Source organism: Macaca thibetana, chromosome 9 (assembly GCF_024542745.1).
Source record: "Macaca thibetana thibetana isolate TM-01 chromosome 9, ASM2454274v1, whole genome shotgun sequence".
NCBI lineage: Eukaryota > Metazoa > Chordata > Mammalia > Primates > Cercopithecidae > Macaca > Macaca thibetana.
The window spans coordinates 129,501,086-129,521,600 of record NC_065586.1 but is presented as its reverse complement, the minus strand read 5'-3'; the positions used below and the strand labels follow the sequence as shown (position 1 = coordinate 129,521,600).

The window sequence follows — 20,515 nt, the reverse complement described above, 5'->3', positions numbered from 1 at the left end:
TCTTGACATCAGTGAACGAGTCATCACATCTTGCCAATTCATTCCTCAAGTACAGGAGGAAAGCCCCAGCTGGCAGGAACATTTAAACGGAGGTTTCACAGCCTACCTAGAGAATGCCACCGCTGCAGCCTACTGTCAGGCTTGAGTGACCCAGACACATGTATGAAACATGTAAGTTTCAAAGACACGCAGTCTGGACCCCACACCACAGATTCCGACTAACTGGTCTGGAAAGGGGCCTACCAATTCCTATTTTTAAAAGCCTCCCCAGGTAATTCTAACATGTAATATGACTTCAGGCAGAGGGGCCTCCCCTGCTCTGTGAAAGGATATTCGGGCATCATGGACCTCGATGATACAGTCCACCAGCTTCAGGCTGCTCTTCATCTTCTTCAGCCCTGGAAAACAGGAGGACGCCTCAGCGAAGGAGCTCACAACCTTTCTAGAGTAAACGATTCAAGCTGCACCGTCCAGTGTGACACGCCACCATAAATAACCTACAAAGTCTACATCTGAGTGAAGGGTACTAAGTAACAGTAACAGGTAACATCCACTGAGCGCCTCCTCCGAGTTCCACACCCTTGGAATGGGAGACGGGGAGGCGCCCTGCCAGAGGGTGGGCCATGTGTCAAAAGCCAGATGCGGTCTTCACCACCTGACTCGTGGCTGACTCTGGGTGGAATATTTAACTGCCATGGGGTTTTTTTCTTTTCTTTTTTTTTTTTTTTTTTTTTGGAGACCGAGTCTCACTCTGTCACCCAGGCTGGAGGGCAGTGGCGCAATCTGGGCTCACTGCAACCTCCGCCTGCCAAGTTCAAGCAATTCTCCTGCTTCAGGCTCCCAAGTAGCCGGGACTACAGGCACGCGCCACCCTGCCCGGTTAACTTTTTGTATTCTTAGTAGAGACGTGGTTTCACCATGCTGGCCAGGCTGGTCTCGATCTCCTGACCTCGTGATCCGCCCGCCTCGGCCTCCCAAAGTACTGGGATTACAGGTGTGAGCCACCGCGCCGGGCCTTTCCATTTCCACGGGTCTTAATCTGGGCTATAAAACAGTAACACTGGCTCATCAGGCCCCTGCCACCTTGTAGGAAAGATGACCAGTCCCCTAACCAGGAACACCACACACAACCGAGATAACAAAGCTTCCAGCTTCCCTCCCCTCTAGTGTTGTCCAAAGACCGAGGACACAGCCTCAGACACCCACACGGACCCTTCTTCCAGCTCGGCCCCCAGGGCACGCAGAGCCGAGGCAGGAGTGGCCATCACCACACCTAGAGGGGCTGGGCCGGCCCCAGCGGTCTTCTCGGGGCCGAACTGTGACAAACAGTAAGAAATTACCAAAGACTTATTTAAGCAGGAAAACGACTCAATATATGAGTTAAAGCTGAACAGGTCCTTCATGCCCGCTGTTTCATTTAGTCCCCAAAAGACTCAGAAGTCTATCTTGTCAAGAACACGTAGAAACGCAGGCTTCGGGGGATTAAACGGGCAGAAGGCACTTGCTGGGAACAGAGGACGGGGCGGCGGGCCAGAGGTCGGAGGTCAAGCAGGCCCCGGGCCCGCGGCTGCGTTGCGGGGGCACTCGTGGGAACGGGCCTCTCCCGCAGCTGCGCAGAAGGCGTCTCGGCAGCTCCGGGAGCGGGTGAGACCGGGGAAGGAGGGGAGACGAGGGAGGAAGGGGGGGCCCGCCCAGGACGACCGGGAGAGACAGGCGACGGCCGAAACGGCGGTGGGAGGGTAGCACAGGCGCCGCGGCCGTGGGCATGACCTTGCCCCTCCCCGCCGTGCCTCACCCTTGGCCATGTGGCCCGGGAACCAGCGCGCCACGTCGCGGCCGCTCAGTAGGAAGTTCTCCCGCCAGGCGGCCTGGGCGGTGCTGCACAGCGCGCGCGGGGCCAGTGTCATGGCAGCACCGTCCCCGGAAACGCTCCCGCAGCCGACCTCCTGTGCGCCGCCGCGACCCGCCTCTCAGGTTCCGGCGCTCCAAGGTCCCGCAGCACGGCCCGCGCGTGCGCACGACGTCGCCTCCGCCCCTGGCGAAGCCTGGAGTGGGCGGGCCCCGGGCCCAGGGGGAGGGGCGAATGGTGGGCCGGGAGCCGGGGCGGGACTAGGAGGAGACCCCGGGGACCCGGGGGGGCGGGGCTCGTGGGTTTAAGAAATTCGCAGATTAACATTCATTAAATATTAAAACTCATCGCTCTCCCTTAAGCATATCCTGAGTATAAGTGTAACAAAATTTAGCAATCTCTTTTTACAATTTGGTAAAATCTCTCAATTTACCTTATAAATGTAATCTCTTCATTTTCTTTTTAAGTACTTAAGGGTTTTTGTTTGTGTTGTTTTGTTTGAGACAGAGTCTCGCTCTGTTGCCCAAGAGTGCAGTGGCACGATCTCGCTGGTTGCAACCTCCAACTCCCGAGTTCAAGGGATTCTCCCACCTCAGCCTCCGGAGTAGCTGGGATTACAGGCGCCCGCCACCACGCCCAGCTGATTTTGTATTTTTAGTAGAGATGGAGTTCCACCATGTTGGCCAGACTGGTCTCGAACTCCTGACCTCCAGTGATCTACCTGCCTCGGCCTCCCAAAATGCTCGGATTACAGGCATGAGCCACTACGCGCAGCCTCAAGTACTTCAGGGTTTAATATAACAAACCATTTCCAAATACTGACTTCAGTTCTGTTAAACCAATTAATACAACGAGGCTGAAATATTCTCCACTGTCCAAGACTAGACATAAATGTAGTCGGATTTCAACTCTAAATCAGCAGTCAGCAACTGCTCAACTGCACACTGCATTACAAGAGTATTCCTCTACTGGAATTTTTATTTTTGAGACGGAGTCTCGCTCTGTCACCAGGCTGGAGTGCAGTGGCGCGATCTTGGTTCACTGCAACCTCCACCTCCTGGGCTCAAGCAATTCTCCTGCCTTAGTCTCCCAAGTAGCTGGGACTACAGGTGCACACCACCATGCCCGGCTAATTTTTTTATATTTTTAGTAGAGATGGGGTTTCGCCATGTTGGCCAGGCTGGTTTCGAACTCCTAACCTCAGGTGATCTGCCCACCTCAGCCTCCCATAGTGCTGGAATTATAGGCATGAGCCATGGCACCCAGCCTCCACTGGATTTTTTTAAACAAGCTACTGAAAATACCAAACATGCTCAAATTCTAAGTACAAAAATATTGCCATGGTTCTGATGTTCTTAAACCACCTAATACCCTAACACCTAGCTGCAAACATTTTTGGGCGTGAGAGAGGTGGCCCCTCCACGGAAGACAGAAGCCTCCTCCCAGGTGGTTTCTGGGCTGAGTGGGACAGTCAGGGCCTCCTGCTAGGTCAATGTCCCCAGCCCCCCTCCTCACCAAGCTGGTCCCTCACACCCAGAGGGGGCAACCTGGGTCTTGCTGTCTTTGTCCCTGGGATACAGAACTGATGAAACCTTAAATATCAACGATAAAGATTTTTGTACTTGAAGGAAGCTGCATTCCCTCATGGTCCTAGGAGCACAAAACCACAATAAAACCCTGTGGAATTTGAATTTTTCTCACAGGCATCTGATGGGCAGGTGTCTCTGGAGAGACCAGTCTGGTGACACAGCAAATGCAGGTGGGGCTGCTTGCTACAGAGAGAGGCTGGGGCTCGGGAGGCTTGGGGTCAGGGAACGCCCTAGGAGGGGCGATTTGAACAGAGACCAGAGGGTGAGAAGAGAGGAGCCCTGCAGATCCAGGCTGGGGTGGAGGGGCCGGAGAGGGGCCTGGCTTCCCAGCACACTCACCCCAACACTGCCCAGCACCCCAGCACACTCACCCCAACACTGCCCACACCCCAACACCCCCAGCATCCCAGCACACTCACCCCAACACTGCCCAGCACCCCAACACTGCCCAGCACCCCAGCACACTCACCCCAGCACCTTCACCCCAGCACCGCCCACACCCCAACACCCCCGGCACCCCAGCACACTCACCCCAACACTGCCCAGCACCCCAACACTGCCCACACCCCAACACTGCCCACACCCCAACACTGCCCAGCACCCCAGCACCTTCACCCCAGCACTGCCCACACCCCAACACTGCCCAGCACCCCAGCACCTTCACCCCAGCACTGCCCACACCCCAACACCCCCAGCACCCCAGCACACTCACCCCAACACTGCCCAGCACCCCAGCACACTCACCCCAGCACTGCCCACACCCCACACACTCCCCAGCTCCCATGGGCCGGGCACCCTGTTTCTCATTTCAGGCCTTATTAGGTATTCACTTCCTCCAGAAAACCCCCAGCCTCTGGACAGGGCACCCTCATCTCCCCAGTGCCTTCGAACCTGCGAAGTGGGCGTCTGACGCAGCAGCAGTTGATGAGCAAGAGGAGGGTTGTCAGCTACGCCGTCATCCCAGGCAGCAGCCATGAGAATGCAGGGGGACGAGAAGCAACTACAGGACCCAGAGTTCAGGGAACCCAGAGTGCGGGGCCACGTGTGGTTGTGGGGATTGGAGACAAAAGGCCCTGTGTAACCTGGGCCTGGAGCAAGACAAAGACAACAGCAGCAGATGCTAGAGCCCCAAGGCAGGAAGGACAGGACAGCCTCGAGGCAGGAAGGACGGCTCTGGACGCTGTGGCTGTAATGTGCTTTATGTGCCCGGCATCTCCATGAGCATCCGGTGTCTTAGCTCAAGTCAACCCTGGCCAGACTCCAATAACAGACACAAGAACTGAGAAGATGGCTCCAGTTACCAAAAACCAGAGGACTCTCATTAACATCCCCAAATATCAAGTCAGATTGAAATCTGTCAGAGGAAACGAGGGTCCCAGCCTCCCCTGGCACAGGAAGAACAGAGCAGGCTGGACCCAGCTAGAGCCTCGGCCTGGGCTGCTGCACCTGTGGGGCCCACAGACTGAGCAGGCGGTCAGCCTCCCTCCATCCCGACAGCAGAGCACCGTGCGTCGTGGAGTAAAACGTGCGATGTGTGGCTTCCCCTGCAAACAGGATCTGGAGCTGCAAAGAAGAGCCAGGGTTAGAATGGGGATGCAATTCAGACAGCAGGGTCTGGGCAGATAAACACACAGAAAATGGCTCACGAGCATCCACCAAGAGGTGGGAAAACACAGTTCACATACCTCCACCAACGGGCGAGAAAAGGGCTCGCGCACGTACCCACCAACAGCCAGGAAAACGGCTCACACACATTCACCAATGGGCAGGAAAACAGCTCACACGTACCCACCAACAGCCAGGAAAATGGCTCACACGTATCCATCAACCGCCAGGAAAACAGCTCACCCATATCTATCAACCGGCAGGAAAACGGCTCACCCATATCTATCAACCGGCAGGAAAACGGCTCACCCATATCTATCAACCGGCAGGAAAACGGCTCACACACATTCACCAATGGGCAGGAAAACAGCTCACACGTATCCATCAACCGCCAGGAAAACAGCTCACCCATATCTATCAACCGGCAGGAAAACGGCTCACCCATATCTATCAACCGGCAGGAAAACGGCTCACCCATATCTATCAACCGGCAGGAAAACGGCTCACACACATTCACCAATGGGCAGGAAAACAGCTCACACGTATCCATCAACCGCCAGGAAAACAGCTCACCCATATCTATCAACCGGCAGGAAAACGGCTCACCCATATCTATCAACCGGCAGGAAAACGGCTCACCCATATCTATCAACCGGCAGGAAAACGGCTCACCCATATCTATCAACCGGCAGGAAAACGGCTCACACACATTCACCAATGGGCAGGAAAACAGCTCACACGTATCCATCAACCGCCAGGAAAACAGCTCACCCATATCTATCAACCGGCAGGAAAACGGCTCACCCATATCTATCAACCGGCAGGAAAACGGCTCACCCATATCTATCAACCGGCAGGAAAACGGCTCACACACATTCACCAATGGGCAGGAAAACAGCTCACACGTATCCATCAACCGCCAGGAAAACAGCTCACCCATATCTATCAACCGCAGGAAAACGGCTCACCCATATCTATCAACCGGCAGGAAAACGGCTCACCCATATCTATCAACCGGCAGGAAAACGGCTCACCCATATCTATCAACCGGCAGGAAAACGGCTCACCCATATCTATCAACCGGCAGGAAAACGGCTCACCCATATCTATCAACCGGCAGGAAAACGGCTCACACACATTCACCAATAGGCAGGAAAACAGCTCACACGTATCCATCAACCGGCAGGAAAACGGCTCACACACATTCACCAATGGGTGGGAAAGGAAGCGGCTGCTCCCCGCAGCTCAGGTGTGAACAGCATTTAGAGAAAACAAGGTGGTGTAAACACTGAATAGTGATGTGGCCACAACTACTGGATCATATATGGGGAGGGTTGGGGACGGATCTGGGAGTCGGGTGGGCAGAGGGGTGGAAGAAAGCTACAACTTTATCTGATGTAATGAGAAGTCAATTAATAACACCTGAGACTGAAAACGCACGCAGCAACATTTCCAAGCAGGTTCACTGAAGAGTGATCATGAGCTGATTGGAAAACTGAACACTGACTAAATATTGGATCATATTGAGGAATGATTGTTAGTTTTTAAGTGGGTAAATAGTATCATAGTTATATGGTTTTATTTGTATGTTTTCTGAGACAGTCTTGCTCTGACACCCAGGCTGGAGTCCAGTGGCGCAGTCATAGCTTACTCCAGCCTCAACTGGACCCAAGCCCGAGCAGCTGGGACTACAGTGCATGCTACCATGCCTGGCTACTTTTTTGTGTGTATGTGGAGACCGACTCTCACTATGTTGCCCAGGCTGGTCTCAAACTCTTGGCCTCAGCAAACCTCCTGCCTCGGCCTCCCAAAGCACTAGGATTACAGGTGTGAGCCACTGCCCTCGGCATCACAGTTAAGCATTTTACGAGCATGTCTTTATCTTTTAGAGACAGGCACCAAAATATCCCCAGGTGAATGTCCTGTGTGAGACATGCTTAATAAGTAAGGGCGGGGCCAGGTGGGGAGCAAGCTTGACTTAGGGGAAGCCTGGTGGGCACTCAAAGGTTCTACCTACTTTTGTATGTTTGACATTTTGCATAGGAAATGTTTCTCAAAAAGTGGTAGCAGAAACATGTTTTTAGAGATGCGGTAAACTTAGCAGTCAGAATCAGCTGGGAGCACAGTCTGGGAAGGGCAAAAGGGGCTCCACCTGCTGTTTTGGTTTTATTTTATTTTGTTAGCACTGCAGAATTCTCTGAGTGTGCTTTTTAAGCTATATGTGTGTATAATTCTCACAAAAACAATACATTTAAAAATTATTCTTAGTTTCAACAAGAAAATGGCTTCTGAGTCTGGGGTCCCAGCCCACCCGTCACTGGTGGGTGCTCCTGCAGCACTCAGACTCAGCGGGGGCCTCTGCAGCCGGACCCACATCCCCCGACTGGGGCACACCACATACCTGGGCGCCGGCGCCATCTGCAGGGAGGGGCTGAGCCAGCAGGTCCAGGTCACCCCCAGTGCTGCCCACGGCCACGTAGCTGTAGGAGCCCCGAGTGTACGGGGCGCTGTGCCAGCGAGACCGCAGGACGCTCTTAGGCGCGGGGAGCTGTGGGTTTCCTGAGCCACAGAGACACTGCATGTTAACCAAGAACTCTCACCCACAGGTCTGCAACTGTTTGTGTCATTTTTAAAGATTGAGCAGTTTAACGTGAAAGATGCTACACAGGAGAAAAACCGAGCAGCAGAGTGCATCAGGAGAGGCCCTTCCTGCCGACCCTGACCGGAGAACAGCAGGCTGGGACCCAGGAGCCTGTGACAGCAGCATGCTCCTGTTTCCGAGCCTTGGGTTCCTCCTCTGTAAAACTCTGATCAAGGACAACGGCATTTATTTCAGTGGCAGAAGTAGGAAGTGTTTGCAAAGTCATTTCAGTTCCTCGGAGGTAAGAACTGTTACTGACCCCACTAACATGAGGAAGGATGGTCCCTGGAGATACACAGAGTCAGCCAAATTTAGTTCTTCTCTGTTCTGAAAAGCCTAGTTTCTGTTTAGAGATCAGCCAGTAACGAGCAGAGGCAGGAACCGGCGTGTGTGGTGAGTACCTGTCATTCTTCGGAGCACTTGGGTGAGACACAGAAGTACTTCTTCATCCGACAGAGTCTCCATGAACTCAGACTCAAGCCCAGCAATGAACCCACAGAGAACGTGGACAGACCTGCATGGAGAAAGAGACCCGTGGGATGGCGGCGTCCAGCCCAGCTCTCTGTGGAGCAGCGCCCTATGGAGCAGCGGCCCCAGGGGCACAAAGAGCCATCCCCACGGAGCGTCCCTCAGGCTGCAAAGTCCTGGGGGTCCGAAGACCCTGCCAGGGACCCTCAAGGTCACAGCCATCTTCAGATGCTAAGACAGCATTTGCTGTTTCCACCACGCCAACATTTCCACCTGTGCAAGAACTGTCCCTTAGCAGAATCGAGACAGCAACGGGACCCACACTCGCCTGCAGGCGTTCCCACCGCCACACAAGCAGGTTACAAAATGCTGCTTTTTGCAGCCGTAAAAGAACAAGATCATGTCCTTTGTAGGGACATGGCTGGAGCTGGAGGCCATTATCCTCAGCAAACTAACACAGGAACAGAAAAGCAGACAGCACATGTTTTCCCTTTCAAGTGGGAGCTAAATGATGAGCACACACACTGGGGCCTACGGGAGGGTGGAGGATGGGAGGAGGGAGAGGAGCAGGAGAAATAACTAATGGGTACTAGGTTTAATTCCTGGGTGATGAACGAATCTGTACAAGCCCCCATGACACACGGTTAGCTACATAACAAACCTGCATGAGTACCCCTGCCTCTGAATATAAAAGTTAAAATATATACATTAGAAAATAAATAAAAATGCTGCTTTCACTTGAGAATGTCCTTGATAGGCAGTAAAAGTTACTAATTTTATTAAATCTTGACCCTTGAGTTCATGTCTTTTTAACTATCTGCGTGGAGGGTCAGGCACGGTGGCTCATACCTGTAATCCCAGCACTTTGGGAGGCCGAGGCGGGCAGATCACAAGGTCAGGCGCTCAAGACCAGCCTGGCCAATATGGTGAAACCCAGTCTCTAATAAAAATAAAAAATTAGCCTGGCATGGTCGTGGGCGCCTGTAGTCCCAGCTACTCGGGAGGCTGAGGCAGGAGAATGGCGTGAACCCGGGAGGCGGAGGTTGCAGTGAGCCAAGACTGCGCCACTGCACTCCAGCCCGGGCGACAGAGCGAGACTCCGTCTCAGAAAATGATAATAATCTGTGTGGAGAAGCGGGATCCACGTAAAACACTCCTGCTGTGCGTGGTGCATGGTGGCCGTGGAGGACTCGCCCTGCGCAAGCTCACTCCTGGCGGGGCTGGCTCAGAACTCAGGGGAGCTCCGGACAGACAAACCATGGTCTGGTATTTGGCGACATTTTCTTGAAAACGAGCAAAGTCTCTCTGTCACAGGAAAACAACTAACAAATAGGATTTATAGACACTGACAAAATTTAAGCTCTCAAGCAAAAACTGCAGTTTTAGAAAAGCTTGTTTCTGCCACCAACGGCATCACAGCTTCCCGATACCGAAAGACTTTTCTGAGATCAGTGGTATGTTAATAATTTTGGTTTTTTTATATCGTATAAGGAAATGTATCAACATTTGGAAGACTACATGAACCAGTATATATATTTTTTCTTTTTTTAAGACAGGGCCTCGCTCTGTTGCCCAGGCTGGAGTTCAGTGGCTTGATCACAAGTCACTGCAACCTCCACCTCCTGGGCTCAAGCAATCCTCCCGCCTCAGCCTCCCAGTAGCTGGGACCACAGGCACACGCCACCATGTCTGGCTATTTTTTTTGTATTTTTGGTAGAGACGGGGTCTCGCTATGTTGCCCAGGCTGGTCTTGAACTCCTGAGTTCAAGCTATCTGCACACCTTGGCCTTCCAAAGTGCTGGAATTACTGGCATGAGCCACCACACCCAGCCTAGTATTTTCCAAATGACTAAACTCATGGATAGGTAAAAGATCCATTTGAAGTACAAGACAGACAAATAGATTTCAGTGTCACAGAAGACAAAAAATTCACCGGTGTGCTCTCCAATTTCATATTTGGTCAACCTTTAAGGAACTACTACTACTTCTTGACTTTTGGTGTAGTATCAAAGAATACCCACAATCATTTGAAAAGCTGTTTAAATATCACTCCTTTGGCTGGACACGGTGGTTCACGCCTGTAATCCCAGTACTTTGGGAGGCCAAGGCGGGCAGATCACTTGAGGTCAGGAGTTCGAGACCAGCCTGACCAACATGGAGAAACCCCGTCTCTGTTAAAAATACTAAATTAGCCAGGCGTGGTGGTGCATGCCTGTAATCCCAGCTACTCGGGAGGCTGAGGTAGGAGAAATGCCTGAACCCAGGAGGCAGAGGTTGCAATGAGCCAAGATTGAGCTATTGCACTCCAGCCTGGGTGACAAGAGCAAAACTCCATCTCATAAATAAATAAATAAATAAATACATAAATAAATAAGTTTCACTCCTTCTTCCAACCACATATCCATGTAGATCCAGATTTTCTTCCTATGTTTCAACCAAAATAAAACATCACCACAGAATGAATGCAGAGGAGGCCTGAGAACCCAGATGTCTTCTATTAAGTGTAACACTAAAGAGTTTTGCAGAAAAGGCCGGGCGTGGTGGCTCACACCTGTAATCCCAGCACTTTGGGAGGCCGAGGTGGGCGGATCACTTGAGGCCAGGAGTTCAAGACCAGCCTGGCCAACATGTCAAAACCCTGTCTTTACTAAAATTACAAAAATTAGCTGGGCATGGTGGCGCATACCTGTTAATTCCAGCTACTCGGGAGGCTGAGGCAGGAGAATCACTTGAACCCAGGAGGCAGAGGTTGCAGTGAGCCAAGATCACGCCACTGCATTCCATGCATTCCAGCCTGGGTGACAGGGAGACCTTGTCTCAAAAAAAAAAAAAAAAAAAAAAAGGTTTTGCAGAAAAGACAAAACTGCGCCACCCTTCATTAAATTTTAAGAAAATGTTCATTAAAAAATGTTATTTATGCTAACATGGAATAGGTTTGTTACTATCATCTCAAATAATAATTTAATTTATCATGTGGTGGCCGGGCTCACGCCTGTAACCCCAGCACTTTGGGAGGCCGAGGCGGGCAGTTCACGAGTTCGAGATCGAGACCATCCTGGCTAACATGGTGAAACACCGTCTCTACTAAAAATACAAAAAATTAGCCGGGCGTGGTGGCGGGTGCCTATAGGCCCAGCTACTCAGGAGGCTGAGGCAGGAGAATGGCGTGAACCCGGGAGGCGGAGCTTGCAGTAGCCGAGATAGCACCACTGCACTCCAGCCTGGGTGACAGAGCGAGACTCCGTCTCAAAAAAAAAAAAAATTAATTAATTTATCATGGGGTACATTTACAGATATGACTCACATAAACAAAAGCTCTTTGAGATCCCCAACCCTTTGCAGGTATATAAAAGGATGGGATAGCTACCATCCCATGCCACAGACAGGGTCCCACCAAAGCACTCAGGATCCCACTGATGTCCTAAGCAAGAGAGCACAGGAGGTAGGGCTGGGGCTGGGGCAGGTGGCTACACAGTCACCCACCCGGCTGCCCACCAGCAACCCAGGCCTATCTCAACACCTGGAATGCCAGTTTTCTTTCTTTTTCTTTTTCTTTTTTTTTTTTTAGACAGAGTTTTGCTCTTGTTGCCCAGGCTGGAGTGCTGTGGCACAATCTCAGCTCACTGCAACCTCCGCCTCCCAGGTTCAAGCGATTGTCCTGCCTCAGCCTCCTGAGTAGCTGTGATTACAGGTGCCCGCCACCACACCCAGCTAATTTTGTGTATTTTTAGTAGAGACGGGGTTTCATCATGTTGGCCAGGCTGGTCTCGAACTCCTGACCTCAGGTGATCCACCCCCTCAGCCTCCCAAAGTGCAGGGATTACAGGTGTGAGCCACCGCGCCTGGTCGGAATGCTAGTTTTCTCTTCAGTGTGAAGGAGACACACAGGCTTCCCCCATCACAGGTGCAGGGCTGGTCTGCAGCCTGCAGCCTCCTGCTCCCAGTGGACGGCGACTATGAACCGTCTGGCAGGCATGCCCTACACTCCCACCCCATCCCAGGCCTTTCAGAACAAGAACTCAGTGCCCCTCCTGCAGCATCTCTCAATGGAAACATGGAATTATATCTGCCATCTGACTACAACAGGCTGTCTTTGTGTTTTAATCTTGCTGGAAAAGTCAGTCCCTCCATCCCCACATCACTCATGGGATTATCTCCTGAATCACCACGTGGTCTACGTATGCTGTTTCTAAGAGGTCCAGCCCATACAAGTGAGCCCTTCCTCTATGGGTCCACGATTCCATTACTTCTAGGAATGTTTCCTTCAATTATTTCATCCTGGTTAAGTATTGTCTCCCCAGGTATGGGCAGATGGTGTTTCAAAGATCTTCTGTATCTACAAGCCCCAGCTCCCTGCAACATTCCAATAAACGCGTTCCCACTGACTGAAGACTGAGCCTGCCTGCAAGTCCACAGACACATTCTGGGCCCTGAGGGATGCTGACAACCTGCATACAGCAGGGCGCCATCTGTCCCCGCAGGGGTCAGGCCCAGGTGCAGCCAGCACCTGGGGGGGCTCATGGGATCCCTACCCATTAAACCCCCAGAAATGCCCTGCAGTGAACGGACACACTGCTGCGTCCTCCATCAGATGAAGGCCTATGAGCCAGCTACTCACAGAGCCTCTCAGGGAGCAAACGTACGCAAAGGCAGGCAGGACCACAAAGCCAATGAGCTTCCGGAACCAGGCATCCTGCAGCGCAGGGGCAGCGTCCTCCAGAGGCGACGTGTCGTCCCACACCAGCTGGATCAGCTGGCAGTCGGGCTCCCAGAAGGGCTCCTCAAACTCCAGGAAGATTTTATTATTGGTCCCGAAGCCTATCTTCCTGATGGCTTCTGCCTTCTCAGCCGGCAGTGGAGGGTCAAAGAAGGTGTCCAGACGTTCCTTAAGAAAACCTGGAATTCAGAATTGGACTCTACTTACATCCTTGGAAGTCCTGTCTGTCTAGACCTTGGACCCAGCAATTTCCCCTGCTGGGATTTATCCTACAGACACATTCACACAAGCAGTTTTACTTTTTTTTCCTTGTTTCTGAGACAGAGTCTTGCTCTGCTGCCCAGGCTAGAGTGCATGCAGCATCATGATCAGGGCTCGCTGCAGCCTTGACCTCCCTGGCTCAAGCAATCCTCCCACCTTGGCCTCCCAAACTGCTGGGATTACAGGCGTGAGCCACCGTTCCCCACCTTTCACACAAGTGTTTTTTTGTTTTTTGGGTTTTCTTTTTTTTTTTTTTTTTGAGATGGATTCTTGCTCTGTTGCCCAAGCTGGAATGCAATGATATGATCTCGGCTCACTGCAATCTCTGCCTCCCAGTTCTAGCAATTCTCCTGCCTCAGCTTCCCAAGTAGCTGGGATTTCAGACACCTACCACCACGCCCAGCTAATTTTTCTATTTTTAGTAGAGATGGGGTCTCGCCATGTTGGTTAGGCTGGTCTTGAACTCCTGACTTCAGGTGATCCACCCACCTCAGCCTCCCAAAGTGCTGGGATTACAGGCATGAGCCACCCTGCCTGGCTATCACAAGTGTTTTTAAGTACACATGTAAAACTGCATGAAATAGAAACGTGAAGACCACCTAACTTTCCATCTGCACTTATGAAATAATGACAAGAAAACACTGCATGGCAAATTAACTGGCTCCTTTTTTTTTTTTTTTTTTTTTGAGACAGAGTTTCACACTGGTCGCCCAGGCTGGAGTGCAATGGCACGATCTCAGCTCACTGCAACCTCCGCCTCCTGGGTTCAAGCAATTCTCCTGTCTCAGCCTCCTGAGTACCTGGGATTACAAGCACCCAACCGCTAATTTTTGTGAATTGGCTCCTTATAAACAAAATGCTCACAGTTGTAACAATGTATCTACTGAAAATGTCCCCAGTGATCAGCACTTAGCAGGCCCTGCAACTACATACTCCAAACAAGAATGAACAAAGTCACTGGAGGGAAACAAAAAAGACTGCTGTAGATCTCTGTGTGCTGATTTGGAAACACTGACAAGTTCTATTAAGAAAAAAAAAAAAAAAAAAAGAGGCAAACTGAGCAGCAGGTTTTTGGGTTTGTTTTTTTGTTTGTTTTTTTGAGACAGAGTCTCACTCTGTCACCCAGGCTGGAGTGCAATGGCACCATCTCGGCTCACTACAACCTCCGCCTCCTGGGTTCAAGCAATTCTCCTGCCTCAGCCTCTCAAGTAGCTGGGATTACAGGTGCCTGCCATCATGACCAGCTGATTTTTGGATTTTTAGTAAAGACAGGGTTTCACCATGTTGACCAGGCCGGTCTCGAACTCCTGACCTCAGGTGATCCGCCTGCCTCGGCTTCCCAAAGTGCTGAGATTACAGGCATAGGCCACCACGCCCAGCCAGCAGCAGATGTTCATGTGTGGACAATGACTGCATCTCTGGGAACAGCAGTGAGGTCTGAGTGCTCATCCCTGCCCTGGAGAGGGCACAGCCACCCCTTGGAGACAGGAGTTAGGGCTGCAGAGGCTCTTGCTTTTCATCACAACTTTCAATCACACCTAGATTTCCAAGTGAGTGCCGGCACTTGCTAGCTTTGTGAACTTGGGCAATTAAGTAACTTCTACTTGCCTAGATATTCAAATCTGTCAAATGGGGGATGGTGACAGACACCTCCCAAGGCTGCCTGAGGAGTCAATGAGATAACTCAGGCAGAGACCCATGGCAGCGTGAAACCCATGTGAAGCAAATGTCCAGTTGACAGCAATTATCCTAGTAACTCTGTTTTCAACCATCTCCACCTTTCACAAAACAGCTTCAAACCACCTCTACTCGAGGACAGATCTAAATCACCAGATCTAGAATTAAACAGAACTATACACATGGCTCCTTCAACAGGTCACCCCAGGCCTGACCTTGAGACCAGGCTTTCCATGCCTTTTCCTGTCTCCAGCAAAGTGCAGTGTGGTTAATCTCCAAGGTCGTCCCAATCCTAACGGTTACCTCCAAGCAAGCAGGACACATACTCACTCACGTTTTTTCTTACGGTGAAACCCTTAATTCCAAAGCATGCAATTGCTACAAAACATAACAGAATCATTCCTTCCACCTATCTGGAAATTATTAGAATGAAAATGTGAGCTTCGTACACAAGCAAATGCCCCAGAGCCAACTGAGGCAGGGGCACTTGGGATAGGGATTTGGACTGAAAACCTGACTTACCTAAGGGCACGGTGACGATGACATGGTGCACTGGGAACTGGTCTCCATCCTCACACTCTACCGACACGGGAAAGGTCTCGCCGGGAAAGGCTGCCTCCTGGAAGGACCCGTTCCAGTGGATGGTCTTCACAGGCTTCTCAAAAACCACCGTGTCCTCCGGCAGGGAGGCCATCATGCAGTTTGTGAGCCCTTGGTAGCCCCTAGGAAGACAGAAGTGCTGGTTTCTTAGAGGCCCAGTCCCTGGAAGGGCAGGGCTGGTGGAAATACCTGCTCGGAGTTCCCACCCACATCAAAGGTAGCTGCAGGGAGCTCTCCATCACTTGGGGCCAGCTGCACTCTGTGGTTTTCCACCGCAAGGATGCTCATACCTGCCCTCCAGGCCATAAGGGAGGGTTCAGTGGCCACAGAGCTCCCAAAGCAATTTGCCAGAACCAGGGCTTCCTCCTTACCACCCCAGAGTTCCTGACTCACAAATGCCCATCGCCTGGCCAGGAGCCTTGGGGACAACACCAGGGGTGACGTCTAGGAGAGTGAGGGGACAGCCCAAGGAGGGTCTCACCTGTGCCTGGTACCCAGCAGCCACCCTGCTACAGGGATGTCTGGCCCCCTCTGCAGTCGAAGCCCCTCGCAAATACAGGAGCAAGAGAAGTCTTTCCTTCTGGTTTTTGTTTGTTTTTTTGTTTTTTTTCTTTTGAGACAGAGTCTCACTCTGTCCCCCAGGCTTGGAGTGCAATGGCATGGCATTGGCTCACTGCAACCTCCATCTCCCAGGTTCAAGCAATTCTCCTGCCTCAGCCTCCCGAGTAGCTGGGACTACAGGCACGTGCCCACACACCTGGCTAATTTTTGTATTTTTAGTAAAGATGGGGTTTCACCACGTTGGCCAGGCTGTTCTTGAACTCCTGACCTCGTGATCTGCCCGCCTTGGCCTCCCAAAGTGCTGGGATTACAGGAGTGAGCCACCACGCCCGGCCTTACCTTTCATATTTTAACCACCCTCTCTCAGAAATAACTTTTTTGGCTTAAATGAGCAAAACTAGAGAAAGGAGCAACCAGTCTGTCTGAATGGGGAGGACAAATGGTCTCTTGTCCCTCCCATACCCAAGCAAGAGCAGAGAATGGCCAACCCCGGGGCCCTGGGGAGCCTGGTGGGAGGACTGGCCTGGCAGGGGCTCAGGCACGCACTTAGAAAAGGTGCAGTCCAGACCCGGCAGCACGGTGTACTCCCCAAAGGGTGCAAGGGCCACCAGGTCCATGCTGTGGGTGCCGCTCACACAGCATTCCAGGTTGAAGAAGGAGTTCAGGACGGCCAGCTTCAGCTTCCTGGTCTCCTCATCCCCTGTCCAGCCGGTCACGTGCTGGCCAATCTCCTTCTTGAGGTACTCCCCGACGCTGGGCACCGGGGTCTCCGCAGCATGCAGGAACTCCCGGGTCTGGTCTATCAGGCCGTAGAAGAGAGTCGCCATCTCCGCCACCAGTGGGAGGCTCACGCGGGCCCCGGAGCTGGCGTAGCTCACGGAGGGCAGGCCCACGTGACCCCCGGTCTCCACCAGCTGGTTCTCCTCGGACAGCTCCTTCTCCCCCAGCAGCCCGTACTCAGCAGCCAGCTGGAAGACGGGGTTGCCCCGGGAGGGCCCATGGATCCAGTGCGCGCCCACCTCCACCACGCCACCTGCGAGGGGACAGCAGATGCCACCTGGGGGTTCCTTTCTCAGAACGGTCACTCCGAGCCCTTCTCCTGGGCCACGCCCACGCTGCCCTTCCCAAGTAGGATGTGACCACACTGTCCCCAAGGGCCCTGTCAGACCCAGTTTAAGGGGAGCACCTGGGCAGGAGAGCACTTGTCGGCGGTCTGGACCAGAGAGAGGGGTGCAGGGTGGGCGTACCCCGGGGCTGGGTGGGGGGTCTGTGGGGCACAACCAGGGAGGCCTTGTGGAGCCGTAGGTCGCCTTCCCTGGCCGGCGCCCTCCTGACTAACTCTGAGCCTTGAGTTTGGGGCGGTGAACTCTGGCCGATTAAGCGAGCGGGGATTTCCTCGGGGGGCCCGGTAAGGCGGCCGGGCCGGTCAGCTGCGCGCAGGGCTGGTGGGGGCCGGCGAGCTCGCGCGCAACCGGTTGGGTTCCGGGAGGGGCTCCGGGAGGGGCGGTTACCGAAGCTGCGCTCCGAGCGGATGCGGCCCCCGGCGCGGGCCGTGGCCTCCAGGACCCGCAGGTGCGGGAAAGCGGAGTGGCCGCAGAGTCTCTGCGCCGCGCCCAACCCCGCGATGCCGCCGCCCACCACCAGCACCCGGGGGACGCCCGGAGCCTTCCCGACGCTGCCGGTCGCCTCCATCGTCCGGTCCGGGCGGTCCGAGGGCTTCCGAGCAGCCGGGAGGTCTGGAGCTCTCGGAGGAGGCCGGAGGCGGGGCGAGGGGGCGGGGACGGGGCGGGGACGGGGCGGGAAGGGGCGGGGACGGGGCGGGAAAGGGCGGGGCCGGGCGGGCCCCACAGTGCGCCTCGGCCTCCGCGAGCCTCGGGACTGGGCTCGGGTCTCGGAGGGAAGCTCCCCGCGTGGGAAGGCCCGCGAGCCCGCGAGGACCGGCGTCAGGGAGCGTCCCGCGCTGCCGGGCGGTGCGCGCGAGCGTCCCCACGGAGGGAGAAGCCGGCCGGCCAGGCCAGAGTCTCCTCCAAGGGAGACAAGGGCGCAGCGAGCGCTTCCCGCAGGTACCCGCTTCGAGTGCGAGGGCGCAGTGGGCCTGGGGGTGCCACGGTGTCAAGGATGGGACCTGGGTTAGCTTAACGCGTCCGGAGGGGCTGTGAGAGCCTCCAGCAACGCCAGCGAGCCCTCAGTTCGCGTGTGCGCGCGCCTGCGTGTGCGTGTGTGGTCACAGGTCTGCAGGGACACAGGACCAAAGCACAAAGTACACACGCAAAGTACAAAGTTCAGAAGCCGAGGGCAAGTGCAGAAACGTTCCTCGCCCCCCTCCCAGCTTCCGGAGAAGTTGAGTCTCTCGCCCCCTCCCAGCTTCCGGAGAAGTTGAGCGCACACCCAGGCACGCCTGTATTTCTGGAGACTTCCCCCGGTGCAGGCGGCCGCGTTTTCTACTGCATCGCAGTCCGCAGGGGTTGGAAACGCTCCTGCCCTGTTTTCAGGGGCGTCCCCGCCTCCTGAGCCCCGGTCCTCTGCGAGGGGCCGCGCACTCAAGTTTGCCAGTGTGAGCTTTACCTTTCGCTCTCGACGTGGACCCCCAGAGCCGTGTCTTCCTTTCCTTTGATTCCCTCTCGTCCCAGCTGGAAAAAAGGCTCCCGGAAGGGTGACCTGGTGTCTGGATTCCACTTCCCATCACTCCCTAGCCAACCCCGCGAGCTGAGCTCCAGGCAGGGAGAGGTGCGGGTGCCTGGGACACGGGCTGACTCCCTGGGCGGTGGCGGTCAGTGGTCGAGCGTCCTCTGTTCATCAGGGGCCCCCAGCGCCAGGAGGCGACACTGGATGCAGTGGCCATCTCCTCCTGCCACCAGGCCAGGGGGAACCCAGGGCGCCTCCCGGGTCAGCAGAGCCAGCTCTCCACCAGGCTGACCCACCTGACATCCCCAGGCTAAGGAAAAAAGGGCTGCCCCACCCCCATAGTCGGATGGCAAGTGTTGGGGTGCAGCCCCCGCCACTAGTGTCCCATGTTCTGCCTGAGCAGGCCTCTCTCTTACTCACTGCTCTTGGGCCTGAAGCAGAGCCAACAGCTCAGTGAGGGCTTCATTCTGAGGTCCCTGGCGTGCACGAGGGAAGCACAGCAGGACCACCCACCCACCTGCCCCAGCTCCCCAGTGGAAGTCCTGAGATGGCAGATTAAATACTCTGGGGTCCTGAATTCCACAGATGAACTGCGTCCCCCACGGCTATGGCCAAGGGGACGGCCCATTCCCTGGTGGCACCGTCTGAAATCAAGCTGCTTCTCTGGCCGCAGGGCCCAGCTCACTGCCCAGACACAGGAGCACATCGCCCTGCACACGACTGGGTGGGCACGACTGTGAGGGATGCCACCCCGTGCCTCGGGCCTCCTGCACGGGCTTGGGCCTCCCCACTCTGGGTGGACAGGCTACTTTGGCCCCTCAGCCTCTGGGGACTGCTGCCCTGTTTTCAGTACAGTGTCAGGACCATCGGTCAGCCAGCTCCTCCAGCACCAAGACTCCCGTGTCCTCGTTCTCCTGGGCCATTGCGGTCGGCCAGGGCGCAGCCTTTGCTGGAAGGCCGTCCAGTCTGGGCTATGGTCAGGCATCGATGTCCCCCAGGCACCTGGCCTCACCTTGCATTGGGACAGCCTCTGCAAGATGGAACAGGAAGGGTCTGGCTTTGCCTCTGTCACCTCCTCCTGGTCCATCATGTCCTCCTGGCCAGCCCATTCCTGGTTCCTGCAGGGAGCCCAGCCCGAAGGGGACCTGAGAGATTCTAACTTAATTCTAGTTCAGCCTCCCGGATCCTCTTGTGGAGCAGCAGGATCCCATAAAAGCAGGAACTACTTGGCTCAGCAACTTGCTGGCCAAGCCTCCCCACAGCGGCCCTCACAGGCCAGAGGTAAACATGCCCATGCCCCACAGCCAGAAGGCCTGGTGCAAGGAGGGGTGATTGTGGTGACTGAAATGGGAACTCTGGCTTGATGGCGCGGAGAGAAGACATGGACCGCAAGAGCTGCAGGTCGGGGACAACCGATGTACTCTTTGTCCCCTAGACATAGTGCCACAGCCTGAATCAAATAGCACCTGCTGCTGGCACTCTGACCTAGGGCTGGCTCAGTCACCTGTCCCCCTTGCTCTGAAATGGAGAGCGCATATGACCACAGCCAGTCCTGGACAATCCTGACATGCCAGAGCCACCAGCTGGAATACACAGACACAACCTCTTTTCCATCTGATTGGTACAAGGTATGTGCTGCTTCTAGCTCCAGAGCGCCTTGGGTGATGCCACCTATGGTGATCAAGGTGGGAACTACCCATGTGGCTTTGACTGAATCAAGCTTGTTGATTTTTTAAAATAGCTTTATTGATACAGACATCATGCTGTAAGACTTCTCCTGTTTAAAGTGTCCAATTCAATGGTGTTCAGTTTAGTTACAGAGTTGTACAACTGTCACCATCATCCACTTTAGAACTTTTTTTTTTTTTGAGATGGAGTCTTGTTCTGTTGCCCAGGCTGGAGTGCAGTGACACTACCTTGGC

General features: G+C 54.1%; 3 protein-coding genes across 5 annotated transcripts in view; 1 reads left to right on the top strand and 2 right to left on the bottom strand.

Annotated features, from left to right (window-relative positions):
- Window positions 1-20,515, bottom strand: part of MTG1 (mitochondrial ribosome associated GTPase 1) — a 96,195-nt gene that overhangs the window by 20,743 nt on the left and 54,937 nt on the right. The window contains exons 2-3 of one of the 2 annotated variants that reach the window (XM_050805527.1): window positions 1,796-1,995; window positions 334-398 (exon numbers count right to left, since the gene is read on the bottom strand). In XM_050805527.1, coding sequence (XP_050661484.1) covers window positions 334-398; window positions 1,796-1,907 — 177 coding nt within the window. In that variant the 5' untranslated portion in view covers window positions 1,908-1,995. Of the gene's footprint in view, window positions 1-333; window positions 399-1,795; window positions 2,014-20,515 lie in introns of those variants that run through there. The other variant, XM_050805526.1, reaches the window with a different exon arrangement.
- FUOM (fucose mutarotase) overlaps window positions 1-20,515 on the top strand; it is a 243,837-nt gene that overhangs the window by 201,054 nt on the left and 22,268 nt on the right. The gene's annotated exons all lie outside the window — the stretch shown is intronic.
- PAOX (polyamine oxidase) lies at window positions 4,620-17,783 on the bottom strand. Of its 2 annotated transcripts, XM_050805515.1 has the most exons (7): window positions 17,480-17,783; window positions 16,515-17,001; window positions 15,330-15,529; window positions 12,796-13,048; window positions 8,086-8,198; window positions 7,445-7,602; window positions 4,620-5,001 (listed from the first exon to the last, which is right to left on the bottom strand). In XM_050805515.1, exons 1-7 carry the CDS (start codon window positions 17,658-17,660, stop codon window positions 4,858-4,860), a joined length of 1,536 nt encoding a protein of 511 aa, XP_050661472.1. In that variant the 5' UTR covers window positions 17,661-17,783; the 3' UTR covers window positions 4,620-4,857. The 2 variants fall into 2 exon arrangements, with proteins under 2 accessions (XP_050661472.1, XP_050661473.1); XM_050805516.1 differs by lacking the exons at window positions 4,620-5,001; window positions 7,445-7,602; window positions 12,796-13,048 and having other exon boundaries at window positions 8,089-8,198; window positions 17,480-17,750.

Coding starts and splice junctions, on each gene's coding strand:
- PAOX (XM_050805515.1), bottom strand. CDS start 17,660: ATGGAGGCGACCGGCAGCGTCGGGAAGGCTCCGGGCGTCCCCCGGGTG. Junction 13,049..15,329: donor CATCGTCACCGTGCCCTTAG/GTAAGTCAGGTT, acceptor TCTGAATTCCAG/GTTTTCTTAAGGAACGTCTG. Junction 8,199..12,795: donor GTGGTCCTGCCTGCCTTTGC/GTACGTTTGCTC, acceptor TTCTCCATGCAG/GTCTGTCCACGTTCTCTGTG.